The sequence below is a fragment of the Candoia aspera genome, chromosome 1 (genome assembly GCF_035149785.1).
Source record: "Candoia aspera isolate rCanAsp1 chromosome 1, rCanAsp1.hap2, whole genome shotgun sequence".
In the NCBI taxonomy this organism is placed as follows: Eukaryota; Metazoa; Chordata; class Lepidosauria; order Squamata; family Boidae; genus Candoia; species Candoia aspera.
Window position 1 is genome coordinate 81,170,091 of NC_086153.1, and position 23,586 is coordinate 81,193,676.

The window sequence follows — 23,586 nt, forward strand, 5'->3', positions numbered from 1 at the left end:
GGGACCTTAGGCAATTGGTAATGACTGGGATCAGAGGTAAGAAAAACAGAATAGGAATGGGCAATGAGGGCAGCCAATTTCATGCCAGTGTAGTTTTCTGCCACTTCAAGGATAGGTGGAGCACACTGGTTGTCGGAAAAGGCCTAAGACATAAACCATGGTTTATAAGCTACACTGGATTAGTTCACATACTATGCTATAAACTACACCAAACTCATCATAGCTTAGCCATTATAGTATATATATGTAAACCAAGCTATCAGCTGCCTAATTAGAAATAACTACCTTTAAATTAAGCCAATGTAAGTAATGCCTTAAACAAGCTTCCAATTTCAATTTTTCACATTAATTTTGGCTAAGCAATTAAATGGATTAATTTACTGTCACATACAGCATTTATACTATCTAGGTAGTGAGACACTATACTTTTTAATTAATTAACTTTAATTCACAAGTACATAAATTTCAAAAAGCTTGCTCTGTATAGCCTATATACACACACACACACACACTTGTTTGCTTTTAGAGACAACTTGGGGCTTGGAACTTGCAAGAAAAAATGCTTGTAAAAGTAGAGGAAAATGGATTGACATGTTTAAAAAAAGGAATACCTTGCTTGTTTGCAGAGAGCAATGCTGCATTCCTGTACTATACTCACTGGGAACAGAGCTACCAGATCTAGAATATAAAAATCTGGACAATCATTAGATGACAGCGAAAAGAAGATACAGGAAACACAACCTCTTCACTGCCAATTAGTGGTTGTCTGGATATTTGTATTTCACATTTCATAACCCTACTTGGGAAGAACCTTAATTTAGCTCAGTGGGATTTACTTTTGGCTGTTTCTGTACATGATTGCACTGAAAGCATTAGGAACCAATTAATTTGTAGAACTGAATGATTCAGATTGATTCTCCTGTCAGAAGTCGTAACTGAATTACATGGTACACTGCAGCAGGCTTAAATTTTGTTCTATCATCATCACCTGAAATGATAAAAGGAGTATGTGCAACCTCCCCTGCACTCCCCCCCATTTCACTACTGGGTTTATAACACTTAGCTTTAACAATTACATTTTAATTTATGTAGCATTATGGAAAATCTCAGCTTTTGCTGTATCTCAACAGATGCTGCAGGCTTCCCCAGCAAAGCACTGAAAGCACCGCTGCTTTACCTGCCCAAGCCTCGTCGGCTTAAAACGGAAAAAATTATGACCCCTTCTGCAGGTTGTTTGCAACCCTGGGGGTCAAAACCCACCTGTCGAAACCCCTTGGCTTACTACGTTGTGCAAATCTAACTGTTCATGTTTGAGAAATATGATTTATGCCTTAACTTTATGAGTCCAGTCAATCCTGGCTCTTCCACATTACTTAAACTACTCATGCAGTACTGGCTACCATATCTTGTGGAAAAATAATTTCTTAGTAATTCATCATGCGAATGAGTTGATCGTTCCTGAAACACTTGATAGCTTTCCGGCTGATTCCTTAAAAAAAGGAATACCTTGCTTGTTTGCAGAGAGCAATGCTGCATTCCTGTACTATACTCACTGGGAACAGAGCTACCAGATCTAGAATATAAAAATCAAAATTATAAATTACAAACTAATCTATAGTTTAGCAAAAGGAACAGACCTACGCAGGAAAAACCACCTTTAAAACCATTTCAGGCTGCTATTTTAGATAGTTCTGCATTCTACGCAAGATTGAACTGGACCTTCGAGAGCCGAGCCACAACCGATTTTATCATTTTGCAGAATTCACAAAGAAACATACAGTTCGAAAAAGAGAAACGGAGCTTCGATGCTCTTCTCTTTTTGGCGTTCTATGTCAAATCTCCTTCCGCCAAAGCTGCCTCACTCTTGCAGGTGGTTATAAAACGCGATTTCGAATCCTTCCGCCAACTCCCTTCCTTCCCATCATGCTTTGCAACTGCGCACCCTGACAGAAGGGGAACTAGACTGACTTGGGCTTTTCGCATCTTCTTACCCATTCACTCCCGAAAATATTAATTATTCTGTCCCTTTTCCCGCGCAACGGCTGTTTATTCCCATAGAAAGCAAAAGAAGGAAACAGCGCCCGCGCGCGACGGAGGGACGGGGCGAAAGAAGCGGCAGAGAAGTGTAGTCCCGGCGCTGAGGAAGCGCCGCCGCGGCTGTCGCGGCGTCAGTTGCTGGCTGGCTGGGCCGGTAAGTGTGAATAGGAGGCGCGGGGGAGGGAGAGAGTGGGCGCGCGGGCGGCGGCAGTCGAGAGGAGGACGTGGGGGTGGGGCCGGGGAATTGAGTGGCAGCGGTTGGCTCCGCGCTGCGGTGGCGCTGCCTGCTCGCTGGGACGAGGCGGGAGGCAAGGAAGGGGCGCGGCGGCTGTTCTCATTTCCCTCCCGGGCGCCATTTTGTAGCGCAGCGAAGCAGCTAATAAAGAGCAGGCGGGAAGCGAATGTGGCGGCGGTGGTGACCGTTTCGGGGCGGTGGTTCTAGTTTATTGATGCGACAGGAGAGCCCCTGCGTGGAAGTATCCGGAGCGCTCAGGACGCGACGCCTTGGTGCCGCCGCCATCGGCGGGAGGTGAGTGATGGCCTCCTCCCGTGCGAGCCGCCGCAAGCTCCAGCCTTAAGAGGGACCCACAGTTCTGCCCCGGAAAGAACGAAGAAAAGGTTTCGAAGGCCGTCGTTTTACCAGCTGTGCATCGGGGATCGGGCCCCATGCCCCTCGCGGCATTCCTTTGGTGGGGGTCCGACACCGCCACGCCTGTAGCATCTTGCTGTCGCTCGCCCGCCCCCGCCTGTTTCCTGCGATCCTTCCGAATGCTTATTTTAGACATGCAACCTTTGTTTTTGGGAAAATGCTGATATGTTTACCTAGACGGCCATAAGTGGAGGAGGGCCGAAAGCAGTATATTCTTCGCTGGCCGAACAGTTCCAAAGACGCGTTCAATTTATTAATTATTTAATCTGTCTGACTAAGAAGCTTGAGGTGTCGATGTAAATCCACGTGTTTTGTGTTCTTGTCTAAAAGTTACAAAGTTTTAGTCCGGAAATTATGCATGGGAGTAGGTGTCAGAGTATTCTGAGTAAATGGGTTGAATTGGGCAGCACATCACATGCCTGTGTTATTTAGGACCTCCTTAGCTTGCAAAAAATGCTTTAAGTTTGTTACTGTTTTGTTTTATGCCTTCACAATTTTCAATCAAAAAAATTGCATAGGTTATATTGCTATGTTTTATTAGGAGGTTAACATGTGATTCTAAGCTTAGTTTGGTTTACCCTTAGAAGATTTTAAAATCTTAAATTGACCATAGATTTTATTATTTATATATGCTTCGCCAAACTGAATTTTTTAATGTTGGTGTTTTACTTGGCAGTTTTGCCACTGTACCATCGAAAGTTGTATGAAGCCTGAGATGTGACTGGCTATTTTCCACATGAAATATCACTCTTCAAAATGATTTGCTCCTCATCTGTTGAATTATAAACCATCTGTTTCAACATATCCAGTAATTGATGGAAATGGGAATTGTAGCCCTGTACATTTGGAGAGGACCCAAGTTGGGGAAGGCTGGAATACATATGTAGATTAGACACAGAATATTTTTGTTCATTCTACAGGTCGCTTAGAGAGAAGTATCTTCAATGATGTGTTAGATTGCAATGAATGTACTACATGTAACGGGTGATCCAATATAATGCAAGGCAGACTTTTTGTAATGGATGTCACAATTCAACCAAAAGTGAAATATTTTTCTGAAGGCCAGTATAGAAATGTTGGCTATGAATAAACTGCCTATGTTAAGAATTAGTTGCATGACCCATCATGTAGAAATGCAGTTATTGTATTGATCAAGCCATTCACATGTAGATTTAGTACATTGGTGGTGCCTCTGCCCAGACTATAAATCGTTAATGTACTAATGGCAAAATTGCATTTGTTCAGATTATAACCAGGTTTATATGTGATGAGGTATTTGTAGAACAGTTTATACTAATTTATTTTAACCATAGTTGCCATTACATCTATTTCAGTCCATGCGGAGAGGAAAAATATTTTTCATTTCACTAAAAATAATTCTAATTTGGTAGTGTTATACTTGGTTCACTCACCTTTCTGAAATAAGCAAAAATTGACTTAGTTTATTTAATAGCAGTAAAGAGCTTGAAAAAAAAGTACTTCAGCTTAAGTTAGAATTAGCAATCTCTATTAAATATTAATTCAGCAGAATTTAATATAGCTTAGTGATGGCTAACAAAATGTATGGTTACTTCTATTATACTCCACAAATGTTCTTGCATTTTTGAGGCTGTTACAGATACAATTTTGGGGTCAGATTATGTTTTTACATTTCAGGGTTGTATATACGAGATGTAGTCTGTACACAGAACAAATACCTCATTTGCTAGAGTCCCTAAATCTGTTCCAAATGTATTTTGGCATGCAAAGGGAGGACAATTGTTATAGAATTAGTCATATGAAAATGGGTAATGTTTATTTTCAGTAGAAAAAGGGGAGTTTCAGTAAAGCTACTGAATATAAACAGAATTGTGCAGAAGTGCTTTATTGTAGTTTGAAACAAATGATAATAGTCTGGGTTAACCAATTTTCAAAGAAAAGGCTACTTAAATTGACCAGTTGCACACTGTAATTTGAAATAATGGGTCAGACTGGTTTCATGAATTTCCTTTGATAAGCAGCTTATGGTACAGTAGAAATAGCAGTGGATGGCACCTGTCTGACTATGGCTGATCATTACAGGGAAAAACCTTAAGGATAATCAGAACTTCAATAATTGGATGGAAAACTACAACCAGGGCTGTAGGCTAGATTGGGAAGTCAAAACATCCTAAGAGAAAGCAAGCCAGTTCTGTATTGTTGCCAAGAAAACTACATTGATCTGTCCAGGAATCGAGTCTCTTACCACACAGTGGTACTTGCAGCCCGCTTTCTTATAAGGTTGTATTTCTATTTAGGAGTAAGTCCCATTGGATTCCATATACAAGGTTGTCCTTAAGGGTGGGCTTTTTTTTTTTTTTTTTTTTTGCGATTTATCAAAATTATTTCCTCTTTACTGATAATTTAAGTAAAGCATTATTGATTGGGTCCTCAGATTGAATTGATATGGCAATATGTAAAACAACAGAGTTGTTAATTGCTTTATACCTGTTGTCAATCTTTCATCTTTGCAATAGTCCTGTGAAATAGGTTAGCCTGAAAAATAGTCACTGCCTCATCTGGTGAAATAGGGTTTCAGGGTTGTAGTCTGATGTTGATCACTACAACTAACTCTCAATGTTTTAAAACTTTGAGCAAAATATTTTCTCTACTGCTGTGAAAAATGTATGTTTCTACTACTGAATTGATTATGCAGTGCAGAAAAATATATGATAATATTTGAAAGTCAATAAATGTGAGCATAGGTTGGTTACTTGCTGAAATAAACAGCAAAAACAATAAATCTAATAAGACAGAGTTATCTGTAACTGGATAAATCTGTTTTAACCAAACAATAGTGAACATTCATGTATGTTCATGCATTTCCAGAAATGATTTAAATGTTCAATATTATTGAAAATAAAGAAATTTGAGGCCAGGTTATTTTTACAATATAGAGTTAAATAGGCTTAACTGATAGATTTCTTAGGAGTTATAGCGAGTATATGTAAATTGTTGAAATTAAAATGTTTACTAAGTCCCAAAGCTGTTACCAAAAATATACTACATATATTCAAACTGATTGGAACTTTTGTATTTTGATGTTGTATACAGATTTAGTTGTTAAAAGGGTGAAATAACATGGTGTTAATTTCTTCTACAGAGTTCACAATGACTAATGAAGAACCTCTTCCAAAGAAGGTAATCTAGAAACATGTACTCTAGTATTATTCTTCCTTGCCAATGCTAGATGAAATAATTCAATGTAATTATTTTTGTGCAGGCCCGCCTCAGTGAAACAGACTTCAAGGTTCTACCTAGAGAGGAATTGATCTTAAGGTAAAATAATGATCTATCTCAAAATAGCAAAAAATGCATTTATTGTGTCATATAAAATAACTTGGATTGTCACAAGAGCTTATTGAGTTAGGAGGATTAATAAACCATTTTTGCATTTGAAAATATTAAAAAGTTTAAAGCAGGTATTTTGGGGAATTAAACCCTTAAAATACCAATTTTTGTAGTTTGTGATTTACTGAGATTCAAGGAGATATTTCAGAAGAAAAGAAATGTAAGTATCCCATTACTAGTCTGATCCAAACTCCCACTGTTTTGCTTACAAACGGCCCCTAGCCACTGTTGGCTAATCTCTAAAAAAAAGTCAGTGTAAGTAGGATTCCCTTTGGAAGAGGTAGTTTGAAACACGTGGGTTCACAAATGTGGGCTCTTTCTGCAACTTGTTAAAGCAGCTTTGCTTTTTTTTGTGCAACTGCTGCAGGGAGGCTTCTGAAGTGCAGGTCTGAAAACAATGAGCATAGTCTGAAGCACCTCTTCTAAATCAAATCCAAAGCACTGCACAGTCCTCCTGATTAGTATTTGAATGGAAGACTGCCAGGAAATCTAAGAACTATTGCTAGATGAGGACATTTGAAAAAAAACAACCTGGAAGAAGGCAGTGGCAAGCCACTTCTGTTTTCTTGCCAAAGAAAAGTACATGGATAAGTCTATGAGGTTACCAGGAGCAAAGTACATAGTGACTAGATCCACATATTGCACTAAGCTATTGTTTCTATTAATCAGGATTTGTGTAATAAGCCATGATTTATGAAGCATGGTTTTAAAAAGCATAGTGGTTAGGTTTGCACATTGCATTAAGCCAAAACCAGTGGTTTTATACAGGTGTGTAGGAACCTGTCATTTTTTTTGCATACCTGAAATTAGTTTAAAGCTAAGATTATATGCATATTTGGATATGTATTTGGGTTGGGCTAAACAGGCACAGGAAAAATCTCAGTTCAGTTTTCAATTTAGTGAGTGGCCTTGAGCCAGTTGTTTATAGAATTACTTTTGCCCCATCTTATGCCCTAATAGGAGACTAAAAGCAGTTAACAATTTCACTGAGCCACTGAAATCATTTTAATATAGTTTGCAAGGACAGAAAGGCATGGGGAGATAATGGCAAATGATTTTGTTGTAGACTCGATTTAGCTGTCTTTTGTTTTTTTCAGTTACGTCTATATTTTACTTACTCCTTTTATTTTCTTACTCCTTTTCTATATTTTCCATAATGTTGCTTAACCCCTGAAAAAGTATAGTGTTGTGGGTATGTATATATTTTTAAAAGTAATCAAAATAGCCAGATATAAAAAGACTCAGAAAGATAACTATTAAAGAATATTACTGAAAAACCTGTTCAAACGATATTGCCTTTGTATTGGCTCACATATTAGGTTGTTTTTGGCTTAAGATGATCTACAAAACCAAAAGAAAGCATAATTGTTTTTGGAAAGCAGACTACAATTTGAAATAGGGGTTTGTTGGTGTGTGTTTCCTGTGGCTGCTTAGGGTGTTCTTAGGTATGAAAACTTGGGTATGTTATAATGATCGGTATTTGGAAAAAATACTTAATGAAAGATGTAGGATGAGTTTGATCATATACTGCTATTTTTTTATCATATATGCAATTCAGAAATATATTTTTCATTCTTTGTTAGATGGAAGCAGTATGAAGCATACGTGCAAGCTCTTGAGGGCAAATACACTGATCTAAACTGTAAGTTGAAAATCAGCTGAATATATAATTAGACCCTGCCATATTCTTTGAAAAATAGAAGTGACAATAAAAAATTGAGTTGATTGGGAGTGAATAACTGGACAACATATGGGCATAGCAACTAAAGTATATCTATATGGTATATACATTTTTCTGTAAGTTTGAATATATTGATTCACAAGCTGGGACTTAATGTTGATCACCTGCTTGAGGAAGATTATATGCTAATTTGTTTGTTTGTTTGTTTTTCAAATTTCTGTCACTGCCCATCTCTCCCAAAAAGGGGACTCTGGGCGGTTTACAATAAAATCACAATTAAAACATATAAATTACAATATAAATAGATCTATAAAAATAAAATAGATATAAAATATAAAATCCAAGCAGTCCATCAGGCTAGTACTCCTGAGTTATCTCTATCTGACCTCTATCATTCAAGTCATTTGTAAATAGCTTTCCCTAAAACTAAACTAAATTTAGAATCACATACAATTAAATTTTAAAAAGTCAGTTATTAGAAGCTAGAATCTGAATTATTTCTTTTTGTACTTTCTGTGCAAAGTTTTTTCAAGACTTCCTGGGAAAAGGAGACAGACTGTCTAGTATAAAGCTGATTCTCATCTCTACTGATACATTAAAATTTATACACTAAAGATATTTGAATCAGTATCTTTGTGACATGAAGTGACAGAAGACTTTCTATTGGGCATACTCATTAGGCCAGCTATTTAGTATTGTTTGGTTCACCAGTATATTTATTTATCAAATTTTTATTACTGCCCATCTACCCCCCCAAAGGAGGGACTCTGGGCAGTTTGTAAAAACCAAACCATTTTATTATGAATAAATTTAATGAAGCAGGGCTTTGTCAATTTCAGATACTGGTATAAATATTTTCTCAGTTGACAGATGGAATGTGATAGAAGTGTGCATAGTGGTTCATTTAAACAATTTTGAGTTTAAAATTTTATGAAACTCTAGTGTAAAAATGCTGCCTTGAACATGTTGGAAGTGTTTTAAATTTGAAACACTTCCTATATACTGAGAAGGATCTGTTTCACAATTCAGTGGAGTTTCATGAAGCTTTGTACATCAAATGGTTCAAAATGAAATGTTTTGCATACCTCTAAAATGTTGAATGTTGGGGCTTCACATATTCTCAAGCCACTTTGCATGACCTGTTGTCCTTTAAAATTACATAGAGAACTAGAATATATCTCTGCAATCATTGAAATAGAATTATTTGTGTGCCTTTATATAGGATAATATCTGATAAATGTACATTTTCTGATTGTACTAGTCTAAAGAACCCCAGAACAATGCAGTCTTGCTTTAAGCTATTTAAACCATGTGTCAGAGGTAACACGTTTTTAAATCTTAGTATTTTATAGTTAAAACATCTTTGGATAATCCCTTTTGGATACTAATTTCCTTATAATGCATCCATGAATGTATTGGTTGAAATCTCAGTATTTTATAGTTAAAACATCTTTGGATTTGTAGTTAAAACATCCTTTTGGATAGTCTTTCCCTTATAATGCATCCATGAAAGTATTGGTTGATTGATTATACATTTGAAATGTGTTATAATAGATTGTATTTTAATTAAACATATAATTATATTCCACTTTCTAGTTCTAAAAGTGATGTGGGCCAAGTTTTATAATTATTGCTTCATTCCTATATGTTTTTTTATTGGAAGAGAGTGGTAACATGTTAGTCTTGTATAGAAGAACTTAACATGTTAACAGTAGATAAGATAATCTATTAATTAGTCTAAAGGGCACCACCAGATAATATAGGACAAAGAAAATTAGCCAGAATTTTGTTTTCATTGTGTTTTCTCACAAGCAGCGGATGCCGAAAAGCTAAAACAATTCCTTTTCTGTCCCCTCTTTGTTTTGTTTGCTTAAAAAAACCTTTATGGTTATGTTGTTTTCTTCCTTTGGGTAATCAAGCTTGTTTACTTTCTGTTTAACCGTATTCAATAAGAAACCTTTATAGAGTAATGGGTTTGTTAAGCTCTGCTGTATCTTTCGGATTTGAGTTCAGGTTATTTTAAGTTAGTCATACGTGTCTCAAAACTGCCCCTCTAGGCTTCACCTGTGCCGTAGGATTAATACTGGAAACAACAATTAGGGACTGATAGGTAGCTGTGTGGGTAGCCATGTAATGCCTCTAGAGTTTGAGAAATTACTTTTTTTCTGCACCTAGGAAAGCTGTGTTCCATTTTGTTTAATATGAATCTGTCAAGATAAAAATTCAAAATAAAATGCAACTAGAAGAAAGTTCTGGAAGCATTTATTATTGATGCTTTTGTGCTTGATGTAGAATTTACAGGCACAAATGAACAGATTATAGTTTGTAATTCTTCATGATCTCATACAGGGGCCTAAATGTGTTAATTAATGTGCAACTTAAATTCAGTTACAGAAAGCTGTTACAGTTGTATCACTGTGGGAGAATGCCCTGTCAATAATTGTCATGTATATTTTATCTGTAGCTCCCTTTAAACAGACAAAGCAGCTGCTTTAGTTTTTTCCATGGGTGTAAAGATTATCACCATAAATTTGCTGATGATTTTATCACATTTGGACAGAGGAGGAGGATTAGCACAGGATTAGAGTTATTGCTTGTATGGTACACTGTCATACCATTACTGTTATCTTCTGTTCTTTGGAAACTGTTGTAAGGCCAATAGAAAATAGTCATAGGCTGAGTTTTCCTGTTGTAGTATTGCCTGTGTTCTCACAGGAACTATTCATGTCTGTCTTACATTCCCTTCCAAAAGGAAGAAGGGGCAAACAGCATTTATGGTCCACATTATTTTGACCTTGTTTTATTTAGGTACAATTTTTATCTTATTATTTTGAAGGTTTCTGGTAATAAACCTTGCAATTGCTTGTCTTTTTAACACTAGCTAATGATGTAACTGGATTAAGAGAATCTGAAGAAAAACTGAAGCAGCAACAGCAAGAATCTGCTCGAAGGGAAAATATCTTGGTGATGCGACTAGCAACTAAAGAACAAGAGATGCAGGAGTGTACTGTAAGTGAAGTTAATCAAATCATTTGAGACTGTCTTTGTTGAAATCTATTGGTTTGGCTTTGAATGCTCTGAACAATGCTATTCATCTCTTGTGCTAATTATTCCAGCTGTTTAGCATGACCTTGGATTTTTATATTTTTATCAAAAGACTGTATCCTTAATAGAATGCACACTTGAAAAGTTATTACAGTGATGTAAAATAGGTTGACATATTTCTAATTATTCAAGTGGTTGTGTGCTGCCATACTGTAGGTCAGTAACAAACCATAAGCAAATATGGATGGCAATAATGATTGCAAAACACGTTCAATACAGATTTCCACTATGGGTTATCACTAACGTTAGAGAACCTACAAATAAATACGACTAATTTGTATTACACAATTCTGTTGTAATGCTCATATAAATTTAAAATTAAAGTTTGCTCTTGGGGGTGGGGATGAGAGAGTGATTGCTTGCACCTATGAATTTGTCCTGGCTAAGCAAAGACCACGCTGAGACGAGGAGAAAGTCTCTAGTGTTTTATTTAACTGCTATTGTAGACAGAAAATCCTATCAAACTGAAGAAGCGTGGGAAAACCCAGACAGTTAAACCCCAAAGCTCAAGGCGGGTCTGTTCTGGGTTTCTTTGAATGACAGCTCAAAGTCTCTAAACTAAATATGCGTTTTCCCCCCTGGATAGGGGCCTCCTCCTGCTCACCATTCGTACTCATGACAGAATTTCTGAAGTCACCCCAAACTACACTACTGAAATTTGATAGGAAATTTGGGTGTGCTTTTTCTGCCATTTTAGGGGCTACAGGTAGTCCTCATTTATCAACCACATTTGAGACCAGCAGCTCTGTCATTAAGTGAAATGGTTGCTAAGTGGGAAATCACATGACTGCACCTGTGCTTTCCTTTTCTCCACTCCCCTGCCCTTTGGAATGCTTACCCTGGTGGTGCTGGGACAGCTGGCTTGAAACTGACAAGACTAATCAATTTCACCCTTTCCACTTTGGTTTGCCTCCTAGCCACTCCCCCCACAACATGTACTGACTGTAATGGTGATCATGCGAATGAGGGATACTGTGAAGGTTGTAAATGTGTGTATTGGACATCTAAAGATAGTATAGAAAGATTCAGGCGTAATAGTTCATTTCAGCACTTAGTGATGGTAAGAGGAGTAAAAAATTTCCTCTTAGTGAAGAACTTCATATATTTGGTTTTATTTAATTAGTAATCACTGGGATGTATCTATAATAACTAAGAAATAAGACTTTCTGTCTAGTCAGTGGAAGATGTTGACAGGAAAGACTGGAATATCATTTGGTTTTCCATGATAGTATGAAGATTTGTTGCCAATAATCTTTTGTAGAACTTAACATGGAAAGACTATTTAAAATACTGTCTGGTTTGTCTTCTTGTCAAAGCTGTATTTTATTACTGTTGCCTGTCCACTAATCCTTGCATGATCTATCATAATACGTACAGATGTGTATGTACAACTCTCTACAGTATTTCATATATTTGTTGTGCATCCTTTCACATTTTCACAGTAGATGCTTATAAAACATATTGTATGCTGTACACACATCTAAAGCATTCAGAGTTTTGTTGTAACTCTGTGTCTGCTACATGAATACAGCTCATTTCTGTTTATAGAAATACCTGAGATCCCACATGTTTAAGCCAATGTTCTTGTTGGTTGAGATAAGATTGGTTAGAATAAAGTCCTACTAATTGTTTAATGCATCTGGCAGATTGTGATCTGTATGTATCTCTTGTACCCTAATTGCTACTGTCAAGCATCTCAAGACCATAAAACTGAAATTCATGAGCAAAATGGCCAATTAGTATCGTGTGTGCATGTGGGGGGGGAGCATTTTCTCAAAAATAGTGGTGGAAAATGGAATGGGACATCTCCAAGAGGTGTCCCCTTTCACTGCTGGAATGTTACCATTGAAGTTTAGCAGCACACTTGTTTTGGTGAGAGCTGGGAACTTTTTAAGGATGGAAATAGAACAGTTTTCTTCACAGAGGCTTCCTGTTCCCATTCTCACCATAAACTCCTCTCCCCAAACCCAGGAAAACAGGCTGAAAAAGTTCCTGTGGCCCTTTTTGATGTCACCAACCTTCCGTTGATACCACCTACAACCCTCTACCTTGTTGGGACAGTACCAAACCTGGGAAAATGAAACTATATTATTAAAGCCACCGGAGTTTCTAGCAGTCATCTCTTACTATGTTTAATTATCTTGAGTTTCTAATTCTAAGCAGCCCTAAGGTTGAGAATTTGTGGTTTTTGAGGACAAAGTTTATTGCATTAGTACTTTTCAACTGACTCTAAACATTGCATTTTTACTATTATAGCTCACTGAACAATTAATACTACTTACTGAAATAACTGCAATTGGAACTCACCATTACTATAGTATTTATTCTGCTTCATTAAAATCAAAGCTCACATTCCTTCTCTCAAGATATGTAAGAATTAGCTTTTAGAATTCTAAAAGTCTGTAAGTACCAAAGACACAGATTTATTGACCAATCATGTATTTCCTTGTAATCCTTAATGAGTAGAAATAGGTTTTTCAGCTTATTAGAATTTGCTACTACTAAAAAGTAAACTTCATAAAAGGCTATAAATTGCTCAGTTTAAAAAAATAACTTAAATGGCATTAATATTTATTTATAACTCTGACTTGATAAAATTAAAAATAGTATATAAAGTTTATTTTATCAGTGGCAGGGATGGTGGTCAAAAAACCAAGATGGTGGAAGCATTGTCACAATGCAAGCTCTGCCCCTTTTGTGCAGATGTTAATAGTGCATGCACATGCAGAAGGAGGGGAGTTATATTGTAGTGCCACTTCTAAAATTCGTGACTAGTGCCCGGATGGTTGTATGAATTGTTACAATTTTTGTAGTCCCCTTTATAAATTCTGTCATATAATTTCAGAGTTCAGTTTTATGTTCTATTAATATCAATACAAAAGCAAGGTTTATTTTTCAGATTGTGTGGAAATATATTGACTTAATAATGTTTCTTTCCTTCATGCAGAATCAGATACAGTACCTCAAGCAAGTCCAGCAACCCAGTGTTGCTCAACTGAGATCAACAATGGTGGACCCAGCCATCAACTTGTTTTTCCTAAAAATGAAAGGTGAACTGGAACAGACTAAAGACAAACTGGAACAAGCCCAAAATGAACTGAGTGCCTGGAAATTTACACCTGATAGGTAAACAAAACATACTCCCCAGTCAAGACTTCCCTGACAGAGAATGCTTTGGTGGGACAACCACGTACTCGTTTCCACACCAAGACTCAGACGTTTTGAGCCAAAAGCTACATTTTATTCTGTCCAGCTTGTATTGCTTAATGTAAAACTTACCAGATGAACCTTGTGTTTCAGCTTTTCCCCCCCTTTGCTTCAGAGGCCTGACAGCGTCGGACTGTTCTGAAGAAGTGGCCACCACAGAAAATGTGTACTTTCTAGAACATGTAGACACTTGCAAAGTGGTTCTGTTTGAAGAAAATGAGGGAGAAGCAGAAGTCTAAAGTCTGTGGCACACTATGTCTACAGACAAATTGGAGGAGAACCTAGAGATTTTAAATCACGAATTGATCATATCAAATTCCAGTAAAACATATAAGTGGAATGTGCTTCGCTCTTAATCCTAAACCTAGTGATGTAGAGACTGATTAAGTCAGTTTTGCCATTAAGACTGTGGACTTCCTCCTTGTTCACTGAACTGCTGGGTCAAAACTCAAATGAGGTGAATTTTGTTTAAATCACATTTTTGCTAATCAGCTGTGAGAACATGCACACACTCAGTGTTCGTTTGCTTAGTATTTGGGCTTTATAGGAATTCAGTGAAACTTGTCATGGTTTTGAATAACAAATTATTCTGTGGATGGCTGGTAAAATGTAAATTCCTAAATCTAGTGCTGTACAAACATAGGTGCAATTTAATTACCAATTTTTATATTGTTGAACAGTTGTATACATGTGAATCTCAACTAGAATATATAATCAAAAACTAGTTGTGATTCCTATCCTATCCTTGACAGTATAGAATTGCCATATATAATATTATCCTGAGAAAATATACGCTAACTATACAAGGCACACCAGCATCAGTTGCCTAGCTAACATGGTGCATTTGCATTCCATTGTATATCTAGTTTCATATATATATTTTAAACTGCACTTTTCTTTAAAATGTGCATTAAAATAGTTGCTCTGAGTAATTGAGAGACACAGCTGGCTGTACTACTGTTTGAAGCTCCAATGAAATATGAACATAAAAGAATGGAGAACAGGCTGCTACCATGTCTTACCCTGTTCTCTGGAAGATAGATAATGTCAAAATTTATTGCATGCATCCCATCGGTTCACATCAGTTCAGAATCATTGGTACTGCCTGGCACCATGTCATATCCAAAGTGATTTCTAGGGATAATAGTATGGGACATTTCAATATTCTTGAGATCACAGTGGAAAGACTTCTAAAATTACTTGCATTGTCAATATTTGTATAATCTTCTCTAGTAGGTTCAGTGAGAAAATTGAGGACTACTGCATAGGAAATCTCAACTGGAAACATATAATTAATAGTTCCAGCAGTCCACATTCAGTAATTAATTTGAGTTAAAACAACCTTTCTATGAAATACATTTACTTCTGATATAATTATATCAAACATAAACATGTGATAGTATACAAATCATGGGTATTTATCAAAAGAAAAAAAATTCACACTAATTCAGGCTTTTGAAGATCATCTTGGTGGGATGGTATGGAAGATCTTTTAAAGGTCTAGCAACAGAACTGAGGTAAGATTTCTGCAGGGAAAAGTATCTTAAAATGTTACACTTGTCTTTGTAAAATTTGTTGAATGTATAATCAGAAAATCATTCTTCATAGGTATGTTTTAATTGTGTCATACAGATTGCTTGTGAACTCCCAACTTGATCAGATGATATTTAGAAGGAAAGATGGTAAATGTGTTTAGTTTCTAAAGATGCAATTTATTTTAGGGTGCATTTATTTTACTTGCATTTAAAATAGACATCTGCCATTTAAAAAAATGGTTTCAGAAAATGGCTAATTTGTAGTCTTAATTGAATATTTGATATGCACGTATTTTTTCACTGATTAATCAGAAGATAAGTGTGAAATTGGTACTTTTAATTTTAAGTAGTCGTACCTACTGTCCTTTATTATTTCTATGAAATTGTAAGACAGCCTTTTTTAAACTGGTGCCCTCCAGATGTTTTGAACTGCAACACTCAGTAGCCCTAGCTACCATGTATGATGAGAGTTAGCTTCTTTAAAAACAAAACAAAACAAAAAAACCCGGAGGCTCCCAGATTGAATAAGTTTGGTTCAAGAGATGAGTGTTAATTTATTATTTTAAAAATATTTTATTTGTCTTCTGTGTTTTTTGCCATAATTTATTTTTGATCTTATGCTTCAAAATGGTAGTGTATTTTTCTACACTGTGAAAGTGATTCTGAAGTATTAAGGAAAGAATATTCTTGTATCTGCGTATAATGTTTTGTGGATCTTATGTCTTTGCAAGTCTGTGCTCAAAATCTTATCTTTTTTCAACAGTGTTTTAAGAATTGTATTGCATTGCCCTTGTTTACAGGCTTTTGGACTACAACAGGAGGAAATCACAGATGCTCTTCATAGTATGAACATGAATAGGGATAGGATACAGTATTGGCATTTCATTAGATTGTTTTGAAATTTGTGTAGCTTTCAAAATTTTAAGATAGTCTTCCTTGACTTGATGTCCTCCAGATGCTTTGGACAACTTGAAACTGTATTACCTACAATTAATTAACTAGTGTGTGTTTTTTGCTTATCTCAGTCATTTATAAATAACTTCTATAGGTTAGTATATATAACATCTAGTTCAAATTACTAGAATTAGAATGTTTGCCATAAACAACTTCAAACTGTTATTCAAATTCTAAACATTCAGCATTATGTATTTTGTTAGTAGTAAACCTGTTCTATAGTAGCCAAATTTTTATAGACATGTATCAGGATCCAAAGAATCATCCACTTATTTCCAGGAATTAAGGGTTTGGGATGAGTTTTTTTTTTTCCTTGAACAGAAGTCTATTAACCTTCATAAAATGCTGCTTTTTTGAAGATAACAGTGTTTGATACTCAATGAAGGTTGCTATTAAAAAAACAAACTGAGGCCAGATTCTTGACATGTCTAAAACAGCTTTTTGTCTCCCAGCCAGATATGTTGAGTTAACTTACTGCATCCAAGTTTATGTATGAGTAACAAGAAAAACAAAAAACTAGGTATATGCTATAATATGTAATGTAGATATTTTTGGAGCCAGGGTTCACAGTGGGTTCCACACATGCACAATATATGCACTTGTTGGGCATTATGCTATATTTACAGTTTTCCTGTACAGAAATAATTTACGTAGGAAACTACTTTGTATGATGTCTTTGTGTCAGTCTACTAGAAAGCATCGTTGAAAGTGTCGTTTTTTCCAACCAGACAAAAAACTGGGTGATTTAATAGTTATGCATTGACTTACAGTTTTGAGCAGGTGCTTACTAGATTTGTAAAAAAAAAAAAAAAAGTCAATTGGAAGAATGCTGAAATTAACTTACTCAGATTATAGTGATCAAACCTTCAAAGGTATTTGCTAAGCCCAGAAAATAGGCATGTGTTTTTCCATGGAGAATGACATTGCAAATGATAGCTTCCTAACATAGAAAAGAACCTAAATGGGGTACATATAGCCAGGTTTTGTGTTTTCTTTTGGGATTTTAGTGCTGTCTGTCAAGCCACGCTTGTCCTTTAAAATGATATATTTAAGTTACCTCCCAATAGTTTAACGCACTTATTATGATGAAAAGGTGGTTTCTTGCATTTTTAAGCCTTTCAAGATAGGTGTTTTGCCTTCTGTTGGTGCTATTGGCCAGATCATAACATTTAGGAATTTTTAAAATAACTTATATTGAATCATACCATTGGTTTACCCAGCTCAATATTCTCTTAAGTGACAGTAGCTGTTCAATATATTATCCCATATATATTTTTTAAAACTAGAGTTTAACTCACAATAATGCTGATGTATGCTGTTTTACCACTAAGTTGTGATTCCTTTATTACATACATTTAAAAAATAAAACTACATACATAAACTATAAAATAATTTTGTCAAATAAAACAGTTCTAACTACCACAATTCAAGGAGGATGTTGAGAAAAATTTCCAAAGAGTGATAAAGTTGATGAGGGACAGATATCAGAGTTCAATGAGGAAAATGCTTTTAGCCTAAAAAGGCTATTTAAAAGGTGATGTGATAGTCCTCTTCCACATTTGAAGGGCTTTCATATAGGGTCACATTTTCAGCTAGTTTAGAGGTGTAGGCCTGAACCAGCAAGTTCAAATTATAAACAGAAAGATTTCAACTAAACATTAGAAATAGCTTCCTGATTATATAAAATGTTACGCCCTGAAAGGTACATTCCTCTTGGTTAGATGTTTTAGGCAAAAGCTGGAGATTTGTAAGAATGGAACTCCTGACAAATCAAGCAATGAATTGTCAAAGTAACTAAATTGGTCTAGGAGCAGCAGTTACTTTTATGCTATTGTTGGCATAGACTACTACTGCGTTTAGAAAGTTAATTGCAACTTCATAGTGGTCTTATACTAGCCTACAGCAATATGACTGGCTATTCCTAGAAAGCTGATACCTTCTCAAGCCATATAGGTATGTAGTGCTGCTTCCGCTAGCATAGGCTGCTTACTGAAGGTAGTGGGTTACTCGGTGTATATAAAAAGGAGATGCCAGAGATAGTTGGACTGCATGTAGATTGCTTGACATGAGAGCAGCATACCTGGCATGAGACCAATAGGGGAAGAGTCATGAAATATATTCAACAAATTTCACTCTGTTGAACTTTGTTTCACTCCCAAACTTGGTTTTTGGTGATTCCAAATTTGTTTAGCTTTGAAGACACGGAGTTAGGCATATAGACATGACTAGGCTTTTCACTATGTAAATCAATTGCATGTTTCTGTTCATAGAAGCCAAGAATTGGATGTTGCTATTTTCATCATTTTTCTCCACCCTTCCTTGTTGAGTCCAGTTACTTCTGAAAATTACCCAGTCAGAACATAAAAGCAGTAGATGCCTTTTGATCATAATTATATTTTGATTATTAAACTGTAGAAACTTGCCTTTCAGTTTGACCAGATGGGGTCAGAAGACCAATAAACAATGTTCAATGGCAACTGGCAGCAAGAAATTTTAGAAAGATGTGTTACAGAAATAGTGCTTCCAGTGACAGCTTTATCAAGGGAGATGAAAGAAATTTGTCTTCATTTTATGATAGATGGCTCTTTCCTTTACAGCCAAACAGGCAAAAAGTTAATGGCGAAGTGTCGAATGCTTATCCAGGAGAATCAAGAGCTTGGAAGGCAACTGTCCCAAGGACGTATTGCACAACTTGAGGCAGAGTTGGCTTTACAGAAGAAATATAGTGAGGAGCTTAAAAGCAGTCAGGATGGTAAGGGATTTTTAAAAAGAAAATAGAGAATTCTTTTGTGTTTGTTTAGGCTTCAAAAGTAAAACGTATTGTGAGTATTAAACATTTCCACTATGGAAAACATTTAAATGTTCTGAGGGATTTCAAGTTCATACAACCTGTTGTAGTTACCAGCACAACTAGATGATGATGAGAATTGAGCATATGTATTTTTCAGATTATAGTTAATGACTGTTTAATTTTAACTTGCATGACTAACTCTGTGCCCCTTTGCAAAAGCCCTCTTTCCACTGAACAAAACTATTATACAAACTAAGCATATAATGTAAAAGCATGTTGTGGCTGTTGTATAGTGTTTTCATTATTTTCTTTGAAAAGCAGAAGTCCTAGTGGTGGTAGATAAGTTCTTATCCTCTTCTAGCTTTTTCATTAGTATATCTAAAGTTATTTCAGTGGCTCAGAAGACGGTTGTAGAAACTTAGCACTTAAATTTAAAATGACTTACATTGCTTCCAAGTAAATGTGTGATTGAGTTGAAGACTGTTTTTGTAATACTATCTTTACATCCTTTTGTTTCACAGCCATTGGAAACTTGCATTTATTTGTTTATTTATATTTTTATCCCGCCTTTATTATTTTTATAAATAACTCAAGGCGGTGAACATACCTAATACTCCTTCCTCCTCCTATTTTCCCCACAACAACAACCCTGTGAGTTGGGTTGGGCTGAGAGAGTGACTGGCCCAAGATCACCCAGCTGGCTTTCATGCCTAAGGTGGGACTAGAACTCTCAGCCTCCTGGTTTCTAGCCCAGCATCTTAACCAGTAGTAGTAAGTAAGTAGTAGTGAGGCTGTTCCATCTAGCAAATTACTTTGATTTAATTCTTAATTAAAATTATTTTGAATGCATCTTTAACACATACTTACATAAATGCGATAGCTAAGATACTAGTAAATGAAATTACAGTAGAAATGAGGGTCTTTTCCTATATGAGAGTACAAAAGAAAGATAACCCAGTACTGTTTTAATTAGCATTTCTCAAAGGTATAATGACCACATATGGTTACCATATGTTTAGTGCCATTGTCTGCTCTGCTATTTTATCTTTTGGGGCCTTCAAAAGTCATAGCTCAACTTAGCTGAATTTGGTTAGTTTCTTATTAAGTTGTAATAGTCTACAGACTTTAAAAACCTGCCTAGTTTTGCTTTCTCTATGTTAGCATATGCTTGAAGATTTCTATGCTACAGTTACAATGAGTTGGGTCTGATGTTGGTCTGGTAAATGCTACAGAGAACTTACACATCATTTAATTAACATTTAAATTAAATACTGTACGTCACAATTACAGTAAAGAGCAGCTGCAACTTTATTCTATCGAGATGAATTAGATTGTGCTGCCTAGGAATCGCCAACCTACACACATGGAGGGAGCTGTGTTGGAGGTGGTTGATAGGTAGCATAGAATTTATAAAAAAGCAAAAACGTACGTTTCTTGCAGAAAGATAGAAAATAACTTGCTACTGATACCAAGTTTTTTTATTTGTATAGAGTAAGCAAATCCTGTTTTTGAACATTCTCAGTGCATGTATTTTGAGTTCAGTACTAGTTTTTATTTTAGGATGTGTAGATCAGTTTTGGACAGAAAAGATCAATTGCTTAAGTCAGAGTAATCAGAAGCAGTAAGATGTATGTAGCCATATAGATAAGCAGATCTACCACTGGGACATTTGCATACCTATTGACCTTTTTTTAGCCCATTTAAGTGTATTTTTCATGTATTTCCCCCATGTTAAATTTAGGGCTAGTTGCAAAAATCTGCCCATAAGATCTACCAGAGCTTTAAACAAACAAAAAAGGATGATAAAATAGGGATTAAAACTTACATTCTAAAAATCACATTCTGTTGAACTCTGTGTTCACAGGTGCGTGCATGCATGCACAAAAAATAGATTCTAAATTTACCTAAGAGTTTTTTTTTAAGAGGGCTATGATGGAATGTGTGTAAGACCAAATAAGGTATTAATATATTGAACTGAGCAAGTTATTTGGTTATGCTCAGTTTGAAGAGACAGGTATTACTTATTAAGTATATACTCCAAATTGTTTTTCTTCATATAGAACTGAATGATTTCATCATCCAGCTTGATGAGGAAGTAGAAGGTATGCAAAGTACCATTCTAGTTCTACAGCAACAATTGAAAGAGACTCGCCAACAGTTGGTTCAATATCAGCAGCAGCAGTTACAAGCTTCAACTCCAGGTACCAGCCGGACTCCATCTTGTGAAACTACAGATCAGGGAGAAACCATGAGCAAAGATTGCGGTCGCCTGGCCAATGGACCAAGTAATGGCAGCTCTTCACATCAGAGGACAGCTGGGCCTGGTTTTTATAGAGAAGGTAGTGGAACAGAGGATGATTTTCCACCCTCACCAAGCAATGGTAATAAGCTTTCCAACCACTCTGAAGATAGAACTGGCAGAGGATCTGGTAGTTACATAAACCAACTCAGTACTGGGTACGAAAGTGTAGACTCTCCCACTGGTAGTGAAAATTCTCTTACTCTCCATTCAAATGATACAGACTCTAATCATGATCCACAAGAAGAGAAAACAGTCAGTGTGAAAGGTAACAGAACTTCGGGGTCTCGTCATGTTCAGAATGGTTTGGACTCTAATGTAAATGTGCAGGGTTCGGTTTTGTAACCTTTTTCTGCAAAAAAAAAAAAATTTTTATAGTGTCACTTAATTGGGAGAAGAAACTGTCCAGAACTGTTCAAATTAGTGCATATATGTCACAATTCTGCCTTTGTGGGTTTTCTGCTTCAATACCTCTGCCACTTCTGAAATTTTAACAATTAATTACGTTGAATGTTGCTAAAAGGATGTTTGTGTAGGCTCAAGGTATATTTTGAGTTAATGTGAAGTTGAAAATGGAATTTTATTTCCAGGTATAACACAATGATGTCTGTACAAATCTGTGTATATCTAGAACTTGTGCTGTGTAAGGGCATTCTTTACTCATACTGTTTATAACACTTAAACTTTGTCATAATAGTTGTGGGTTAATGACTGCCAAGTTGCCCAGTACAGTAGTTTTCTAACTAAAATAAACTTGGTGAGGGAGTCCTATAGTAGTTTGTGTTCCACTTTTGCCACCATGCATCTGTGTGTTCTCTTTAGGTGACAGAATGTTTAAGAATTTTGTGTGCATAGTTACTCAGTTTTAAGAACTGTTGTATCCTGTTAATGCATATTGCTCTGTGACTCCAATATTATCTTACCTGTACTGACCAAACCTAAATAAAATTTTTAATAATGTAATTTATTTGGTGCTGCTGCATTTTTCTTTATTCAGCATTGGATTTTTCCTTATTGCCATTTTCTACAGAGGTCTTGTTCATAAAATCATTTTTAAAATATTCAATTAATACACTAAATGATTAGTTTGTCATAGCAAATTAGCATACTATCTAAAATATCCAAGAGTATTTCCATACAGTACCTTATTGGGACAAATGATGGATTTTGCACTGACATATTCCTACATAATGAAAGTGGTGCAGCCTACTTTCTGGGCAGAAAGATGGAGTAAAAACTGAGTAACAAATACAGGTATTGAAAATATTCCGTATGTGAAATCCTTAGCTGTACCTCTCTCTTCCTTGGTAGGCAGGAAAAACATGCCTGCAAGTCCTTTTCCATAGAAAAAGTAAATTTCTAAACCTGTGGTATGTGTTTAAGCCTATATCATATTTGGACTGAGTAACCAGAGTAACAACTGTCATAGTAAATTTTCTGTCCAGTTTAATAAAAATTCATAGATTGTCTCAAGATACTTCACATCTACCTGTCAAACTGACTTAAGCTTCAATGTGACAGTAGTCAAGTTGTCCTTATACTGCAATCACAAGTGTTGTCTTACATGGAGAGGAATACATGTCTTGAGGTTTGTTTTGACTTGAGATTGTAAGTGTAGCCTATTACAGCCTTGTCACTAATGGTAAATTATGACCATTATAGTATGAAAAACATTGTGGATCCTTAAAAGCCACTAAAGAGAGCCAGGTTGTTATACAATAGTGGTTAAGGCACTGGCTAGAATCCAGGAGACCATGAGTTCTAGTCCCACCTTAGGCACAAAACCATTTGGGTGACCTTGGGCCAGTCACTCTCAACCTTAAGAGGAAAGCAGTGGCAAGCCACTTCTGAAACCTTGCCAAGAAAACTGCAGAGACTTGTCCAGGCAGTCACTAGGAGTCAACACTGACTCGAAGGCATTAAAAAAACAACACTACTACAGTTGGTAAATTAGGGGTG

General features: G+C 36.0%; 1 protein-coding gene across 3 annotated transcripts; it reads left to right on the top strand.

The window, feature by feature from the left end:
* The first annotated feature begins 1,921 nt into the window (after positions 1-1,921).
* On the top strand, positions 1,922-22,590 carry WTAP (WT1 associated protein). 3 transcript variants are annotated; one of them, XM_063307900.1, is made up of 8 exons: positions 1,922-2,191; positions 5,808-5,845; positions 5,928-5,983; positions 7,639-7,697; positions 10,618-10,745; positions 13,789-13,967; positions 19,135-19,289; positions 21,389-22,590. In XM_063307900.1, exons 2-8 carry the CDS (start codon positions 5,816-5,818, stop codon positions 21,970-21,972), a joined length of 1,191 nt encoding a protein of 396 aa, XP_063163970.1. In that variant the 5' UTR covers positions 1,922-2,191; positions 5,808-5,815; the 3' UTR covers positions 21,973-22,590. The 3 variants fall into 3 exon arrangements, with proteins under 3 accessions (XP_063163970.1, XP_063163971.1, XP_063163972.1); XM_063307901.1 differs by lacking the exon at positions 1,922-2,191 and adding an exon at positions 2,348-2,566; XM_063307902.1 differs by lacking the exon at positions 1,922-2,191 and adding an exon at positions 2,955-2,974.
* The last annotated feature ends 996 nt before the right edge of the window (positions 22,591-23,586 follow it).

What these genes read in the sequence shown, in the direction of transcription:
- WTAP (XM_063307900.1), top strand. Translation starts at nt 5,816, where the DNA reads ATGACTAATGAAGAACCTCTTCCAAAGAAG. An exon ending in AGAGAGGAATTGATCTTAAG is followed by an intron (nt 5,984 to 7,638) that starts GTAAAATAATGA and finishes ATTCTTTGTTAG; the next exon opens with ATGGAAGCAGTATGAAGCAT. An exon ending in GCTTAAAAGCAGTCAGGATG is followed by an intron (nt 19,290 to 21,388) that starts GTAAGGGATTTT and finishes TTCTTCATATAG; the next exon opens with AACTGAATGATTTCATCATC.